The sequence below is a fragment of the Populus euphratica genome, unplaced genomic scaffold, assembly GCF_000495115.2.
Source record: "Populus euphratica unplaced genomic scaffold, PopEup_1.0 scaffold474.1, whole genome shotgun sequence".
NCBI classification, from domain to species: Eukaryota; Viridiplantae; Streptophyta; class Magnoliopsida; order Malpighiales; family Salicaceae; genus Populus; species Populus euphratica.
Genome location: NW_011500351.1, coordinates 76,437 through 91,964, shown reverse-complemented (window position 1 = coordinate 91,964; position 15,528 = coordinate 76,437). Strand labels below are relative to the sequence as shown.

The following is a 15,528-nucleotide window of genomic DNA, read 5'->3' as shown; positions in this document are numbered from 1 at the left end:
TGGAATATGCTGGGGAGAATTAAGCTCTTGATAGATTCAAAATTCAAATCCCATCAAACTCTACACGGTCCAACGTATTGATGGAAGAAAGGGAATGAAACAAGAAGCCTGCCCCACTTAAATTTTGTTTCTCAATACCTGGTAAGAAGTTTAACTATAATCATTCATCTAAACTTCTACCAAATCCAAGAAGGCATATCTTATTGCTGAACTAAATGTATTTTATTCCTGTTAAACTCAAAACAAGAAGTTTATAAATTACTAAATAAATATTACATCCACCAATCTGAAAATCCAAGTATTGACCACACAGCTCAGGTTTTTTCCCTTAAAAAAAAGTGACTTGAACGCGTAAATTCTTCTCTCTTCCTGGCTGAAGCACCTAATCAAAATTTCAATTAAGCTTTTCCATTGGAAACCTTAGCAGGAGCTCCGGCGGGGTTAAGCTCATCCCAGGCCTCAATCCAAGTAACCATGGCATCAGCAAGCTTGTCAAAGTATGGATCAACCTTTCCAAGTTTTTCCTTTACCTGCTTGGACAGTTCAATGTAGCACTTTTGAACACTGGTGCAGTCTTTTGGAAGAGTAGCAGCTTGGAAGAAGGGAATGATCTCTTCCTGCCAGAAGATGCCCTTGTACTCCTTCTTCAGGTTCACAAACGGGTTGCTTGCCTTGCTGTGATAGATATATGGCAAACCAGTCTTGACTCCTAGTCCCAGATGGTCACAGATGACCTGAAAACAAATATCATTTAAATACCTTGACAGGTTGTGTAAGGTTACATTACATGTCTTGCTAGTAGCAAGGTATTAACGAGTTGAAGCCTACAGGAAAACAAGGAAAATGATAACAAGAATAGAAAAAGTTGCATATATTTTTAAGAACATAGATGCGCATGTATACCTTGGTGCACCAGCCAGCCCACATATCGTCGTAGCGACCAATTGGTTGACCATCACCCATGAGACCAAAGTACATTGCAGGTCCAATCAAGTCACGGTCGAAACACAAATTCATACCACACATGGGGAACAGGGTGCCCTTTGGAATGGTCAAAACAGCATCCACATACCTGATAAATCATAAGCATACTGTTGGAATCTAATTAAACAAGAGGCCAAATTAAGTCTTTTATTTCACCAATGGATCACATACCTGGTGTTCCTCTCAAGAGGCTTGACAAGCTGAGTAGGTGCATCATAATCAGGAATGTTGAGCCAGAGGCCATGAGAAACAGCAGTAGGGGCACCCTCACGAAGACTGAAGGGGTACCCACGCACAAAATCTGCTCCTTCTCTGTAAGGATCATAGAGGGTGTTGAAGAAAAATGGAGTTGACGGTGAGAGAATGTTCTTGATGTGCTGCTCAAGTGCATTGATAGCTTTGCCAGATGGATCCTTAGCAACCTATCCACATGTTAACAGTTGAACATATATAATCTTTTTTGTTGAATAGTCAAGAATATAAAATAATGCACTCAAATTGGGGAAAGATTCTTAAGACGCAAACATGGCGAGGGAAAAAAAAAAAAAAACTTTTCAAGTTTATTTTAAAAGAATATTAGCCAGCTTAAAAGTATTACTACCCGAGAACTAGCTTTCAATTGACTAGTCATTTTGTGATTTCAAGTGGGCAGGTGGAGCATTAGCTTTCAAATCTAATGCATCACCTTTTCTAATTTATAGTAAACAAGGACCCACCAATCAAAAAAGAGAAAAAGTAAAGCTTCATTTAATTATTAATTAAAAATAACATGCGAGATCACAGAAAATTCAAACATAGAACAGATTCAGAACTCGCAGCTGTCCATCATTAACATGATACCTCTTTGTGCAAAGTTGTAAACATTACTTTCCATGGGCCACTTGTTTGAATTTGTTTAACAATTCCAAATTGATTAGGTATGAGAAAATGATAGGAAAGTGTCATGAATAATAACAGAACGGACAGATCCTTTAGGTCATGGACTGAGAAGGTCTAAAGCATGACACATTCCAAACCAAATGCCCCACTATCAGAATGAAAAGGAAGCAAAAATCAAAACACATTAACACATCATAATGCTTAAGATCCAGCATAATTGGATTCAGTTTTTGCTAGTACAAATCTTTAAGACTTATAGATTCATAAATATGCAATGTGTCAATTCAAATTTCATGAAGAAGATTTAAACAAGACCATGCCAATGTACATCACTTAACAAAATGTGCTACGAATCACTCACGATTGTGAAAAAGAAAATACAGAAATCCACGAACAGGCTTTGCAGATCAGAAACAAGCAACAGTTACAGAATTGGCATACAGATTTATCAGCACACAAAACACAAACAGATCCAAAATCAAGAAAACCCAAATCACATAACAGATCAAACCCATCTCTAAATTCAACAACAAACCATAAAGATCTAAACTTTAGCCAAAAAACAATAAACCCAGATGCAGGATTCCGTCAAAAAACAAAAAAGAGAAAGCGTAGATCAAAAGAACTTACAAAGCAATCATCATCAACAGTGAAGATATACTTCTTCTTAGAAACCATGTAACCAAAGCAACGGCAAGCAGAGTCCTTGAAAGAGATACAAGAGGCCTTAGGACCGAGAATCCGGTTAATATCATTCCTATTATAAAGCTCATAATCAAAACCGTCAGGGACCTTAATAATCTTAGATGGATCGCCATCTTGAACAATGATAAGATGGTATGGCTCAAAGAAAGGCCTCCACATCTCCAAGAAATCCAAGTTTCTTATAGTTGGTATAACAATGTCAAGCTCATCTTTCAACAAAGGCACAAGCTTTGTTGCTGCTATGGTATCAGTTGCAGGCTCAACCATTGTTGTAGTTACCAAAAATGAGAGAGAGAGAGAGAGAGAGATTGTGTGTGTATATTATTAGAAAAGGAGATGCTTGTGGTGAGATGTACGAACGTAGAATTGCGGGGTGTGTGTATATATAAGGAGAGGCACGTGCTCTGCCGGGAAAAGGGGCAGAAGTGGAAGGGAAGTAGAAGACGTGTCCGAAGGTTCAAGGTTAGAATGTGAGAGGACTTGTTCAAAAACGAGAGACGACGAAGTTGCAGGGGAGGCCGCCTTTCATGAGTTTTCTCCTCTTCACATCCTGAGGTTATTAGCTGTCATAAAAAATGGTTCAGTTCATTCTGTGGTCCTTCAATTTTCTTAAGCTGGTTGAATCAGCCATCCTACTTCAACTTTAGCCCCAGTCTCGGATTGCAGGCTAGCAGCCCAAACGAACGGTGGCTAAAATTCATTTTTTTTTATTTAAAATTATTTTTTTGAATTGCTTTATATCAAAATATATTTTAAAAAATAAAAAATATTATTATAATATATTTTTAAATAAAAATTATTTTAAAAAGCAAATGCTATTACATTTATAAATACCCCTTAAATGAACAAATTAATTACTCTATAAAGATTGTTATACCTAAAATTAAAATAGAAAGATTGTGTAAGGAAGGAAAGATGTTGTTGGTTGTTGATTTTAGATTTAATTTGTTTTTGCATTTTGAAAATGTTTTTAAAAGAATTTTATTTTTATTTTATTTTTTTCCTTACTTCAATTTAATTTTTTTTTAATGTTTTTATATTTTTTGATATGTTGATATCAAAAATAATTTTTTAAAAATAAAAAAAAATATTATTTTAATATATTTATGAACAAAACATATTCTGTAAAACAACTTTTTTTTTTCCTTTCAAAAGGGTTTCTGTACCATTTTGAAACAACACTCTCATTTCGGGTCCTTACAGACCAGTGATATGTGACGGTCTAAGATCCTCCGGCGAAGGTACTGGTGGCTGGGGCAGGCTGTTTTGAGTTTTTTGTGTGATGGAATCTTGGTGTCTCGTTGGTGAGTTCTTGGTTGAAAGTGAAGGAGACATGCATTTGGAAAAACACACTCATTATTTTCTCATTTTTTATTTAATTTATTAGAGATGAGAGAAGAAATATAAATAATCTTTAACCCCATGAATTAAAATAACCCCAAAAATTAAATGTACATAAAATTGCCTTCAAGTTAAGCATTGCATATTAATCATCTATAATGGCACTTTGCTTGAGTTTTTAGTGACTTTTTTTTTGAATTTTTATTGTTATTATTCATTTTATGATATGGTCCTGCATGTGACAGTTGATATTTCTTCCCTGGCATGGCATCAGAGAGCTGCACTTCATGTGTATGGAAACTCGGGCTCTCTTCTTGTTGCTTTCATTTTAATTAATTTTAGAGTTGAACAAGTCCTCATCTGCGCAATTGTACGTTACATCTAATCTCCTCCTCCTCCTCCTCCTTTCAATTAATTAGTTTCCATTACATTTTTTTTTAATGCACAGCGTAAACTCCGGGGGTGGGATTTTTTTGGGGAAAAAAATATAGAAAAATGAAGTACTTTTATTTAAGCCTCAATATTTATACAAGGATACAAAAATTCATGTCATAACTCCGAAAATTTAGATTGATAGATGTAATTGAAGGCTTAGAGCTTATTTGGTAATATATATATACATATATGGTTATTTTTTAAAGTGTTTTTTATTTGGAAACATATTAAAATGATATTTTTTTTATTTTTTAAAAGTTATTTTTGATATCAATGTATCCAAATAATTTAAAAAAACTAAAAAATATTAATTTAAAACCAAATAATTTAAAAAAACTAAAACATATTAATTTAAAAAATTAATTTTTTAGACAAAGACTTAGCAAGACAATGCACCACATTGTTAGCATTTCTTTTGACATTGAAAAATTTTAAAGTTATTTGCATATGCAAGTATGGCTGAACAATCTTTTAACAACTAGACTATAATCTATTTAATGGGTATAAACAAACAACCAATTATCAACTAAGAATATAATATCTGGTTCCAATATGATATTTATATAATCTAATCTGATTGGTTGCTCAAGAACTCCTTTAATGTCAAAGTTTTAGCAATTTTTAAAAAATACAACCTTTTTGATGTTAAGCAACCATACCTAGTAACAAATTCTTCATGATCTTTGATAACAAACTTAGTTCTCATTGATAATTCAACAATAAAAATAGCTACATCCACATTACACTTATGGTATCCATCCTCAAACTTCTATCATCCTTGTTCCATTGAACCACTCGAATTGGTTTAAAGAGAAAGATTTCGAAAAGAGAGCCAGGCTTTCAAAAATATAGGAGCCCCAAGAACCACATGATAAATTATTGGCATTTCATTGCACCACATCCTCCCATCTCCTCCTCGCATAATGTAAGTAAAAAAAACTCATACTATATGTTAGGATAACTTGGGCCACTAAGGATATTATTATAGTCTTTCCAACTTTCAACAACATCTTATTTCACTAACCATGAGTTCTTTTTCATAATCCGTCATAAACAAAAGAAAAAACAACCCTTTTCAAATTTCACCCCCACATTGCTGAACATCATAAACAAAAGAAAAAACAACCCTTTTTATATTTACCAATTAAAGATGGCAATCCAATACATTTCTCATGATTCAAAAGGTTGTGGACCTTCAAGATATTTGGAATGTGCGATCTATATTCACCCTTTATTTTCAAATTTCACCCCCACATTGCTGAAAGTATAGTATAAACTCTTATTATTGAATTGGAAACCACACACAAAGGAGGTTCCAATCAGATTATATATTGTTAACATGATTACATTAGTCATCTTATTCAATTAATGCTAATACTTGTAAATCTCGTCAAGCATTCATGATTATAACTTATGTTAACAATAAATCAAGTTCCTTTCATAGCTCAGGTGTCGGTTATACCATACATTATGGGCTATGAAAGTGCCAAGCATTTGTTGTACCAAGTGTTATACAACATAAATCAAGATTAGTCATTTAACAAGCAAAGTATTAAAGAGTGAACAAGATAACAAATATAAAACATGTTAGTATCAAACATTAAAGTCCATATTAAGTTTACATTATACTTATTCTTACACCATTAGTGTAACCTTTTCACCTTGACATAATTAACTTAGCTAGACATAATGAAAGAAAGCAAAATAGATAAACAAAATAAGAACATAAAAGTTAACTAAGTAAAGGAAAGGAAATGAAAGGCATAAACTTAATATTAATGAAAACAAAGCATAAAAAATACAAAGAGAGAAAGGAAGAGCATGATCTTGATCTGGAAACCAAGATGCCTAAATGCATGGCAAATGCCTCCTTTTATAGGCCAAAATTGGGAACTATTGATTTGATGACTAATTGATAAGTGGGTGACCAACTTTTGACTTGGTGACAATCCTTATCTTCTCTTGTCTGCCCAAAATGTCATTGATAACGTCAAAACTGGAGCCAGTTGCAAACATGAAAGTTGTCGGCAATTGTCTCATCTTTCTTGTGTAAAACATTCAGCTCATTTGGACTTCTAGAACTCCAGATATGGCCAAAATACCGAACAGTGCTCGGGCTGGAAGACAGATTCGGGCTTCTTTGTTGTTACAACAATATGGATTTAAAAATGACCTTTTTAGATCTTGGGCTCCATATGAAAGTTGTAGGCTTATGTCTTACCTTTCCATCCATATAAAGTAGACCTAAATCTGAGATCTATAGCTCCAGATATGACCCAATTACTGAACAATGTTCCGGTTTGGATTGCACCGACATCTCTTTTCTAAGTTTGGCCATCTCTTTATCCTTTCAATTTCAGTTCTTAAATTCATCAACCAATCCTTTCATTTATGTGATAGGCCTACATTTAAAATGAACATTTACCATAAATTAAAGGTATCTTATATTATTAGATATATTATTATAAAACATGCTTTAGTTAAGGAGTTATTGATACTTCAAGTGCAAAATGATGATATAAAACCTTGATAAAAATGCATTTTTAAGTACTAATCACTGGTACAACTCCTTTTAGAATTATATCTAGAAAAGATTATCTCGACACCTAAAATAAGCCTCTATTCATGCTACATCCCAAGGCCACATAAAGCTTGAAATTAATTGTGATAATCTATATCTCCTTCTTGAGTTTCTTCAATAGGTTTCTTCCCTATTGAGCAGGATGATTTGAACATTAATGAAATCTATCACAATTCCTGAGCTTGACTCTTTAATCCATGCATTTTTGAAATGAAACCTAAAGTATTTATAGTGGAAAAACAATTTATAAACTACCAAATAAATGAGAATATGATCAGAGGTCTTAATAGTGAGGTTAAGGAGCTCTACATTTTGATAGTGAGATTGCTAAGAATTAATACATTATACCCTATCAAGATGTTCTTGATCCCAAGCAAGAGTCCCTCTACCACTTTCTCAAGTGAATGGATAGCTCACTAAAGAAAAATCAATCAAGTTGTTGTCTTCTACAACATATCTAAAACCTTGTAACAAGGGGAAAAAAAGAAGAAGATTATCTCCCCTTTTATTTTCTAACTGAAGCAAATCAATAAAATCTCCAATGCATACCCAATGAAGATTCGATCTTCTACTAAGAACTCTTAGGAGGTTCTATAATTTCCTACGTCTATGTCATTCTGGAAACCTATAAAAACCATTTAATCTCCATCAAAAATAGTTTATATCCACCATTTCTAAATCCATATGGTTCAAAGAGTATCCAATTAATCAACAGCCTTTGGACCTTTCTAAAACACAACCAAACCACCCTCCTTTCCTAATCTGTCAATTGTAAAACACCCATTAAACTTAACGTCCCCTCTAATAGATTCAATTCTACTACTATCAACTCTAGTCTCTAAAAGAAAAATAACATATGGCTTTCCAGATTACACTAGCCCTTTAAGAGCTTGAACTGCACGAGAGTTGCCAAGTCCTCAACAATTCCAACTTAAATAATTCATAGCTCATAACAGACTTAGTCATCAGGTTCTAGCATTACTCAATATCTTTTAAATGTGCCTACAATCTCCATTGATGAGAAAGTTAGCCCAACAAAAATAGTCTTATTTACAAAGCCTATTGAACTTTATTACCATGTCTTAAGCTCACTTTTTTTTTTCTACCATCCAATAGTTGAAGGCCCAACTCTCATGGCCTAAATAGCTTCTCCTGAACAACTATAACCCTTCCTTCTTTGCTATTAATGTTAGTTGTAACAGATGTAACTGAAATACCTCTTGAAATCATGGAATTAAATAGCGTGCTTAATTGTGGCCTGTAACAGATGTAACAGTAGTTAAGCCCTTTTCCTTCACTCTATCACTATCCATTAATCACCTATCGTCGTCCTCTCCTATTAGCCTCCTTGTAACCACCTTGAGCCATTTTCCCTACCCCTTGCGAACCTTACCATCTTGACTTAAGTATCGGAGAGTCCTTTATATACAAAATAACTTATTTTGTAGAATTAGCTGGGGGATAAAGATCTAACCCACTTACTTAAAATGTGTTGTCATCATCTGCTAAGACTTAAGACTTTTCAAGATACTTAAGACTTTTCAAGATGAACACAGACTTCATTATCTTTATTAATTTGTAGTTTACAAGATTTTTAGTTTCTTTATTATATGATATTTATAATTCTAAACATATTTATTAAATTGAAGTGTGAAACATCAAAAACTTAGAATTGGAGTTTAGATTTTTTAATAAAAATAATCATGTATATAATTATTTATACGAAAATTAAAACTTTCTCAATAAGAAAGATATTAGAAAATTAGTTTTAAAAAGGAAATATTATTAATGCTATATATCCATATAAATTATATTAAAAACACTAAAATATGAAAATATCCCAAGTAAGTTTTTTTTTGTTAAAAAAACAATTCTCTTTAATTATCTCGAGATCGTACTCCCATGTTTTCATCACACTATAAAGTCATAAATTTTATAATTAGCATCAAGATTAAATTGACGTGTGAAACATCAAAAACTTAGCACTGGAGTTGAGATTGTTTTAATAAAAATCATTATGTATATAATTATTTATACAAAAATTAAAACTTTCCCAATAAGAAAGATATTAGAAAATTAGTTTTAAAAAGGAAATATTATTAATGCTATATATCCATATAAATTATATTAAAAAACACTAAAATATGAAAATATCCAAAGTTTGTTTTTTTTTAAAAAAACAATTCTCTTTAATTATCTCGAGATCGTACCCTCATATTTTCATCACACTATAAAGTTATAAATTTTATAATTAGCATCAAGATTTTCAACAATACTTTTTAAAAAAGAGTATAAACTGCTAACTTAATTTCTTGATTATGCCAATTATTGACATAATTTAGAACTAGTTTGACATTGTTCTAATTCAAAATGCAGTCAAGTTCAAAATAATCTAATTGTTATCTCATCACTACTCCCTTTTTTCGAATACATATTTTTTGGGATATATTCGCAACAATTCTCTGTATATTAAGATTATCATCTGAAATTGCTGTCCTGAAAGTCGACGATCAAAGTTTTGGAATGAGGATTGGAACTAAATTTTACAACTTTCAAGGTCAACTCTCGTTTATGAAATGATGAATTAATTTCTTGAATGCTACTGCACTATTCAATCTGTGAGTTTATGCCTTCATGGTGCAGCTTCCTATTCAGAAATTTCCACGTTCTAAAGAAGGAATTTAGAACCTGTGTTTGGCATCGCTACAGCCTAGGCGGCTAAGTGCTATGGTTGGCTCAATTGCACATAGGATTGGCCAACATTTCTTAGAGCACTTGGCTCTCGTTGGCAGCTCCCCATTAAATTTATCAAAACTTTTCTTACAGCAATTGGGAAGCTCCCCACTAAACTTATCAAGTCCACTTCCATGATAGGACATGATACTAGGTTCAGAGGTTGTTTGTTTTTATAGTTGAAATCATATTTTATAATTTTTTGAATTTTTTTATTTGAAATTATTTGTTTTAGCTTTTTTTTTAGTGTTTAAATATGTTATTGTTAAAAATAATTATTAAAAAATGAAAAAAATATATTTTTATATATTTTTAAATAAAAAATACTTTAAAAATAACCTTGAGTGCTGAATAGAAGCCCACTATCTTAATGGGATTTGGTAAGCTTCACAATCGTGTAATTATTGGAGTGCTGAATAGAAGCCCACCATCTTAATGGGATTTGGTAAGCTTCACAATTAATTCCTACTAGGGAGACATTTTGAAGTTTCAGAAAGTCTAGACCTAACTTGGAACCTTTTGGAGGACGAGAGTTTCAGCAGCCTTGGATGACGGCGTGATACCATCGCCTGATTATTCAATAATTGTAGACTTAATTTTGTTTTTAAATGAATATTCGATGGTGAACTTCTCAGGGTCCTTCGATATTAATTCTTAACTTGCTTGTGGTCTCAAGACCTATCGTCGTTTTATGGGCCTGGAATTTATCCTTCAAAACTTGGACAAGATAAAATGGCTTCTCCCAAAAAGCTACACCTTTTGTGTTTTGTTTACATAAGGGCACCACGACCCCTTGGTACTCCACAGATGGAGATACCCTTTCATTTCCATAAATTCCCAATCAAGTTTAAATTCTTTATATATTTTTTATATTAAAAAAAATTAAAATTTAAAAAATTATATTTTAATAAATTTCTAAATAAAAATTACTTTAAAAAATAATATGTACTGTAATCCAAAACAAGTTCTAAAACAAAACAATTGAGAGTTGTACTGTAACAAGTTCTAAAACAAAACAATTGAGAGTTTTCCTTGAAAAGTATTTTTAAATTCTATTTAGAAATGCTAATGTGTATTTAAAAGTTGGATTTTAGTATTTTTGATACTCACATCCATAATTAAAATTATTATCTATATTAGATCCATTATCCAGATAAATTTGGATTTTAGATACCAAAATCAATCCAATTAGATTGCAGTATTTATTCAAGTATCCATTACCTAAGAATCTAGTTTCCATCCATTTTATGGGCATAAATACACATATTATACAAAGAAATTCCGGATCAAGTATAAGTTGGGTTTTGAATCGGGTAAAGTAGTATCGACTATCCGTTGAAAACCCGATTTTTTTGGTTCAAGTTTTACCCGGAATATACTACTCAGAATATTCAACCCATTCTGATTGGTTTTAATGGGTATCCATCAGGTTCGGAGCCTAAGTCTATATAATGTCTTCCAATGAAAAAAGAAAGTGCAAACAAGTTGTAAGAGCATCTATGTGTTTGGGCATAAAGGAAGCTATCATTCTATTTCAAGGGCTTAACTTAATTACATGTTCAAAGTTCAAACATTCATTGAGTCTGGTCTTTCTTCCGTTTCCTGTCTTTCGGGCTAGGCTTTAACAGCATAGGGCTCAAGGACCCATCTCTCTAAATCCCATTTTTATTTTCGTTAAATTGTGATAGCAAACTCTGCAGGAAGATGAAGGAATTCTCGGGCTTGGATACTGTGGCATTACTTGATAAGCTGTATATCCTAACAGAAAGGCAGAAAGGGGAAGAAATGGAAAATGAACAGGATTATTATATAGCCAAAAATGGAAATTAACACTAGCTTGAAGTCGCTCACTTTCTGTTAGAACATCATTATCTCCCTCTTCTTTTCTGTACATCCAGAGGTCACTGATTAGTTAGTGAGATGAGACCCTTATGTGTAGCCCATTTGGTGCTTCAACTCTTGGAAATTTCATTAGTTTGTCCCCTCCAACCTCTTCCCATCTGCAAGCAAAAAACAGCCAATTAAGGTCATCTTTGTTTGCTGCTAAAGAATGTGATTTTGTATATTGGGGGTTCTTGTAGTTACCTGTATCGAGTTACGAAATAATGAAGGAAAGTTGAGATTTCAGCTATTCCTAGCTCCTTCCCTGGACACTGCCTAGCACCTCCTCCAAAAATGAAGAGATAGTTTTGAGACTCCAGACTTGTGTCCTGCATTTGGCAAACATTACTGAAGGAAGTCGCGTTTTTTCAGAGAGAAGTAGTGCGCCCTGTATCAACAACAAACGACTTACCAGCCATCTCCATGGGTTGAAGGATAATGGGTCAGGATATATATGTGGATCATAGTTCATCTCTCTTGTGTAAACATAGATCCTCCATCCTTTTGGGATCACAAATCCTGAGTGAAAACAACGGAAAGAAAAGCAAATAATTAACAAATTTGGGACCTCAAGTTTCTTGCTTGATGAACATGATTTTGGGTCAGCAAGAGAATGGGCTGGCTGGATTGGCTTTGGCATGTAGATCATAATAGCTGAATGGCCCACAAGAGGAGATGATCCTATTCTCATGGCATGCTTTACATCAACAAAGTTGCTGCAGAAAGGCTTCCTGAGCCCACATAGACAAAGCATTAGACTTTTTCGTACTTACCATTCAGTTCCATTTCTCTAGTAGTCTTCCTCAAAACCCCATTTACTATCGTCGCCATTCTTGACGTCTCAAGAATCACCTGCATGAGATAAAACAGAACAAACGATCGAGTTAAGCTCAGTAAGTAGAAAATAATCGACCACTACAATCTCTACTTACGGCACGAGTAAAACGCATCGGTTTAAGATCATTCAAATCAATTGGGTCCTCAGGCCTTTTCTTTGCTCTTACTGCCAAATGCTCTTTCTGCATAAAGATGAAGTATGAAGTCGATAACACAGGAATGTGACAAAATGTATCAACACTAAACAGTGGGTCTAGGCTTACTCTTAGCTCTTGAAGGACTGTTGGGTGATCATGCAAATACTTGACTGCCATCATTGAAGTAGTCGAAACCGTTTCGTAGCCAGAGTACAGAATTGTGATTATCTGGTCAATTATTTCTTCATCTGTTAATTTGTATTTATTTTCTTCAGTTCTCATCAGTTTACCAAGCATGTCCTGGTGCGATAATCTTGACTCCCTCCTCTCTCGTATTACCTTCCTAAACATGCTTATGATATTTTTTCTCGCCTGCGTAACGTGGTGAAACATTCAATACGTGCAGCAAGAAAAACTTGAATAAAAAAACTGACATAGGAGTGTTCATATTTTTTTTATTTATCTAATCAATTACCTGGACTCCACGCGTATAATTAGTGCCAGGTAGGTCAATCGGCAATGACAAAGTGCCTAAAACCAGCTTGAAAAACTCAGGCATGAATGCTTGAGATATTGAGCTAGAATCAATGCCAGCAATTTGTTTGAGTGCAGAAAGAAGGGCCATCTGCATAAAATAATGGTTACAAATGCACATTATCGATACGGGGAAACTTGGATCAAGTTCTGATATGTTGCGTAACGGCAGGTACCTCTTTAGTCATTTGTTGAATGTCAATAATTTTGGAATCCCAATCGCTGAGGTGGGTTCTCATGAACTCATCAATTGTTGGCAAAAGTTTTTCTCTGATCATGGTGGGGCTAATGAGGGATAATAATGCCCCTCTCATGTACTTGTGAGTGGAGCCATGAACTGCTGCAATGTTGCGATTGCCTAAGATATCCAGCATGGACTGAGGGTAACCAGGAACAAGGCCTTTTGCCTCGTTCAGTAGTATGTACCTGTTGAGCTCTGGATCCATGGAAACAATGGTAGGACACCCCAGAATATGGGATTTGAAAAAACTCCCAAACCTGCAGTTTTACGAGACAAGGTTAATCAAAAACAAACAAAAAAACCCATCTTATCTTAAAAGTACACCGAAGATAGATAAATTTCAAGAATGTGATGTCTAGTGGTTAGTATTATTACAAACCAAGTTAAATTTACAAGAAAACCCTCACGCAACTGTTCCAGGCTTCATTAAGAGATTGGCTTTAGCTATATAGGTATCTTTTGTGGGTTAGCAGGGACCAATCCCCACCCAAAAGGAAAACGAAGGTACAAGTCCTTGTTCTTTTGTTTTGATTGACATGGAAAAAGAAAAAAAGGAAGATAACTTTAGAAGCAATTGTCAGCTAATCATAAACAAGCAGGGATGCAAACAAAAGAGGTGAACAGCTTCAACCAAGAAAAAATCACTTGAAAGTAATATATCAACAGTTGACACACCAAATGAACTAGAGCTAGGAACAGAACTCCTTCCGACATCAGCAAGAAACAACAACAACAACAACATCATCAACATATCGAATTGAAAGTCATGCAAACAATCATCACCTTGCGCTCTGATTTTTCATGAAGTTCGGGCCTTGCTTTAGAAATTCAGTGGTCTCTCCAAAGATTGGCCATCCCATGGTGCCTGGAGGCAACCCTTTCTTCCGATATCTCACCTCATTCCACCTCAACAAAGCAGAGGAGATACCGAACAAAAAGAGAACTACCACAAGAACCACGAAGAAAACAGCCATTGGTGTTTCAAAGAAGAAAAAACAGCTCCAACCCCTCTTCACAAAGAGCTGTTAATGGTATGGAAATGCTCCAATTTGAGCTAGCCAAGAGGAATGCATATGCACACACATATATATAGGACTTTGAACTAAGCATGTGAAAAGAGAGAGATAGAATAGCCACTCAGGCCAAACCATGCACCCTACTAGTAAGGGACCCTACTCTCTAATACCACAGGTAATAAAGACCCTTCACAGGAAATTAAAATGACAACAATATTTTAACTGAGCCAACTACTTGACTCAAAAAAAGACTTGGAACACCGTTCTTCAAGAATCAAGGCATGAATGCCTGTATTATCAGAAGTTTCATTTTTAAAAATATGGACATTTTGTGGATGGGGAGACTTCTTTATGATGGGGTGTTGGTGTTTTCGAGAAATCATTGGAGCACACTATATATTGGATATATGTAAGTAGTATAAAAACTAGCTTAGCTAGAGAGGAAAGGGCCTCACTGCTGAGTTAAAAGGGGGGATATATAGAGGCACATGCACACCGCCCCATTGGCCCCAAAAGAAAAGCCACTGCCCCTCACATGTCTGTCAACACGATCTGCATAAAATGGAATTACAATTACAAAAGCACTAAAAGACAGGCTCTTGGAAACAACGTGAATAAGAGAAGAGAGAGAGTATGCGAGTTTGTGTTCGTGTGGTTTTTTTGGCTCCACTCTTTAACTGCGAAACTCAAACGTGGACTGCTCATCCTAGCAGGTTGAAGTTGTTTACGGTAACACCATCAAACTGTACAGCTGACTTTATTGGACAACATTATCTATTAGAGATATAATAAGTTTCTAATGATCAAACTACCTATTTACTCACTCTCTGTATATGAATACTGGCTTTGGTTATACGTTATATTAATTTTGTTCATATAAATATATTTAATTTATTTATAAAAGTTTATTTATTTTTAATATTCATTAAATATTTTATTAATAAATATAATATTTGATTAATGAATTTGGAGTAAAGAAAATATTTTTGGACAAAAATATTTTGTAAGAAAATTATGAAGTTATTATAATTATAAAATTTTTATTATGTCAAAGTATTGTTCCTAAATGTCTCTGATCAATGCTCTATTAGACTAAACTTTAATTAAAGTTGTTGAGTGACACGACTAAAAGATTGATGTCTTCTTCCAAGTGCAGGAGTGTCGAAGTAATAAATAACCCGGCAAGATTAGGGACGAACCACAGGGAGGTTAATTGTATAAATT

General features: G+C 34.0%; 2 protein-coding genes across 4 annotated transcripts; both read right to left on the bottom strand.

Moving 5' to 3' along the window:
* Positions 1-184: 184 nt before the first annotated feature.
* LOC105113938 (UDP-arabinopyranose mutase 1-like) lies at positions 185-3,120 on the bottom strand. The gene is made up of 4 exons (XM_011010309.1): positions 2,494-3,120; positions 1,156-1,406; positions 904-1,072; positions 185-734 (listed from the first exon to the last, which is right to left on the bottom strand). Exons 1-4 carry the CDS (start codon positions 2,833-2,835, stop codon positions 399-401), a joined length of 1,098 nt encoding a protein of 365 aa, XP_011008611.1. The 5' UTR covers positions 2,836-3,120; the 3' UTR covers positions 185-398.
* A 7,801-nt stretch (positions 3,121-10,921) lies between these two features.
* On the bottom strand, positions 10,922-14,632 carry LOC105113937 (cytochrome P450 85A-like). Of its 3 annotated transcripts, none has more exons than XR_840045.1 (10): positions 14,072-14,632; positions 13,224-13,545; positions 12,989-13,138; positions 12,640-12,885; positions 12,472-12,558; positions 12,313-12,391; positions 11,952-12,058; positions 11,744-11,868; positions 11,510-11,658; positions 10,922-11,416 (listed from the first exon to the last, which is right to left on the bottom strand). XR_840045.1 is itself a non-coding variant. In XM_011010308.1 (9 exons), exons 1-9 carry the CDS (start codon positions 14,260-14,262, stop codon positions 11,571-11,573), a joined length of 1,395 nt encoding a protein of 464 aa, XP_011008610.1. In that variant the 5' UTR covers positions 14,263-14,632; the 3' UTR covers positions 11,442-11,570. The 3 variants fall into 3 exon arrangements, 1 of the variants encoding a protein (XP_011008610.1); XR_840046.1 differs by having other exon boundaries at positions 10,922-11,352; XM_011010308.1 differs by lacking the exon at positions 10,922-11,416 and having other exon boundaries at positions 11,442-11,658.
* Between the last annotated feature and the right edge of the window lie 896 nt (positions 14,633-15,528).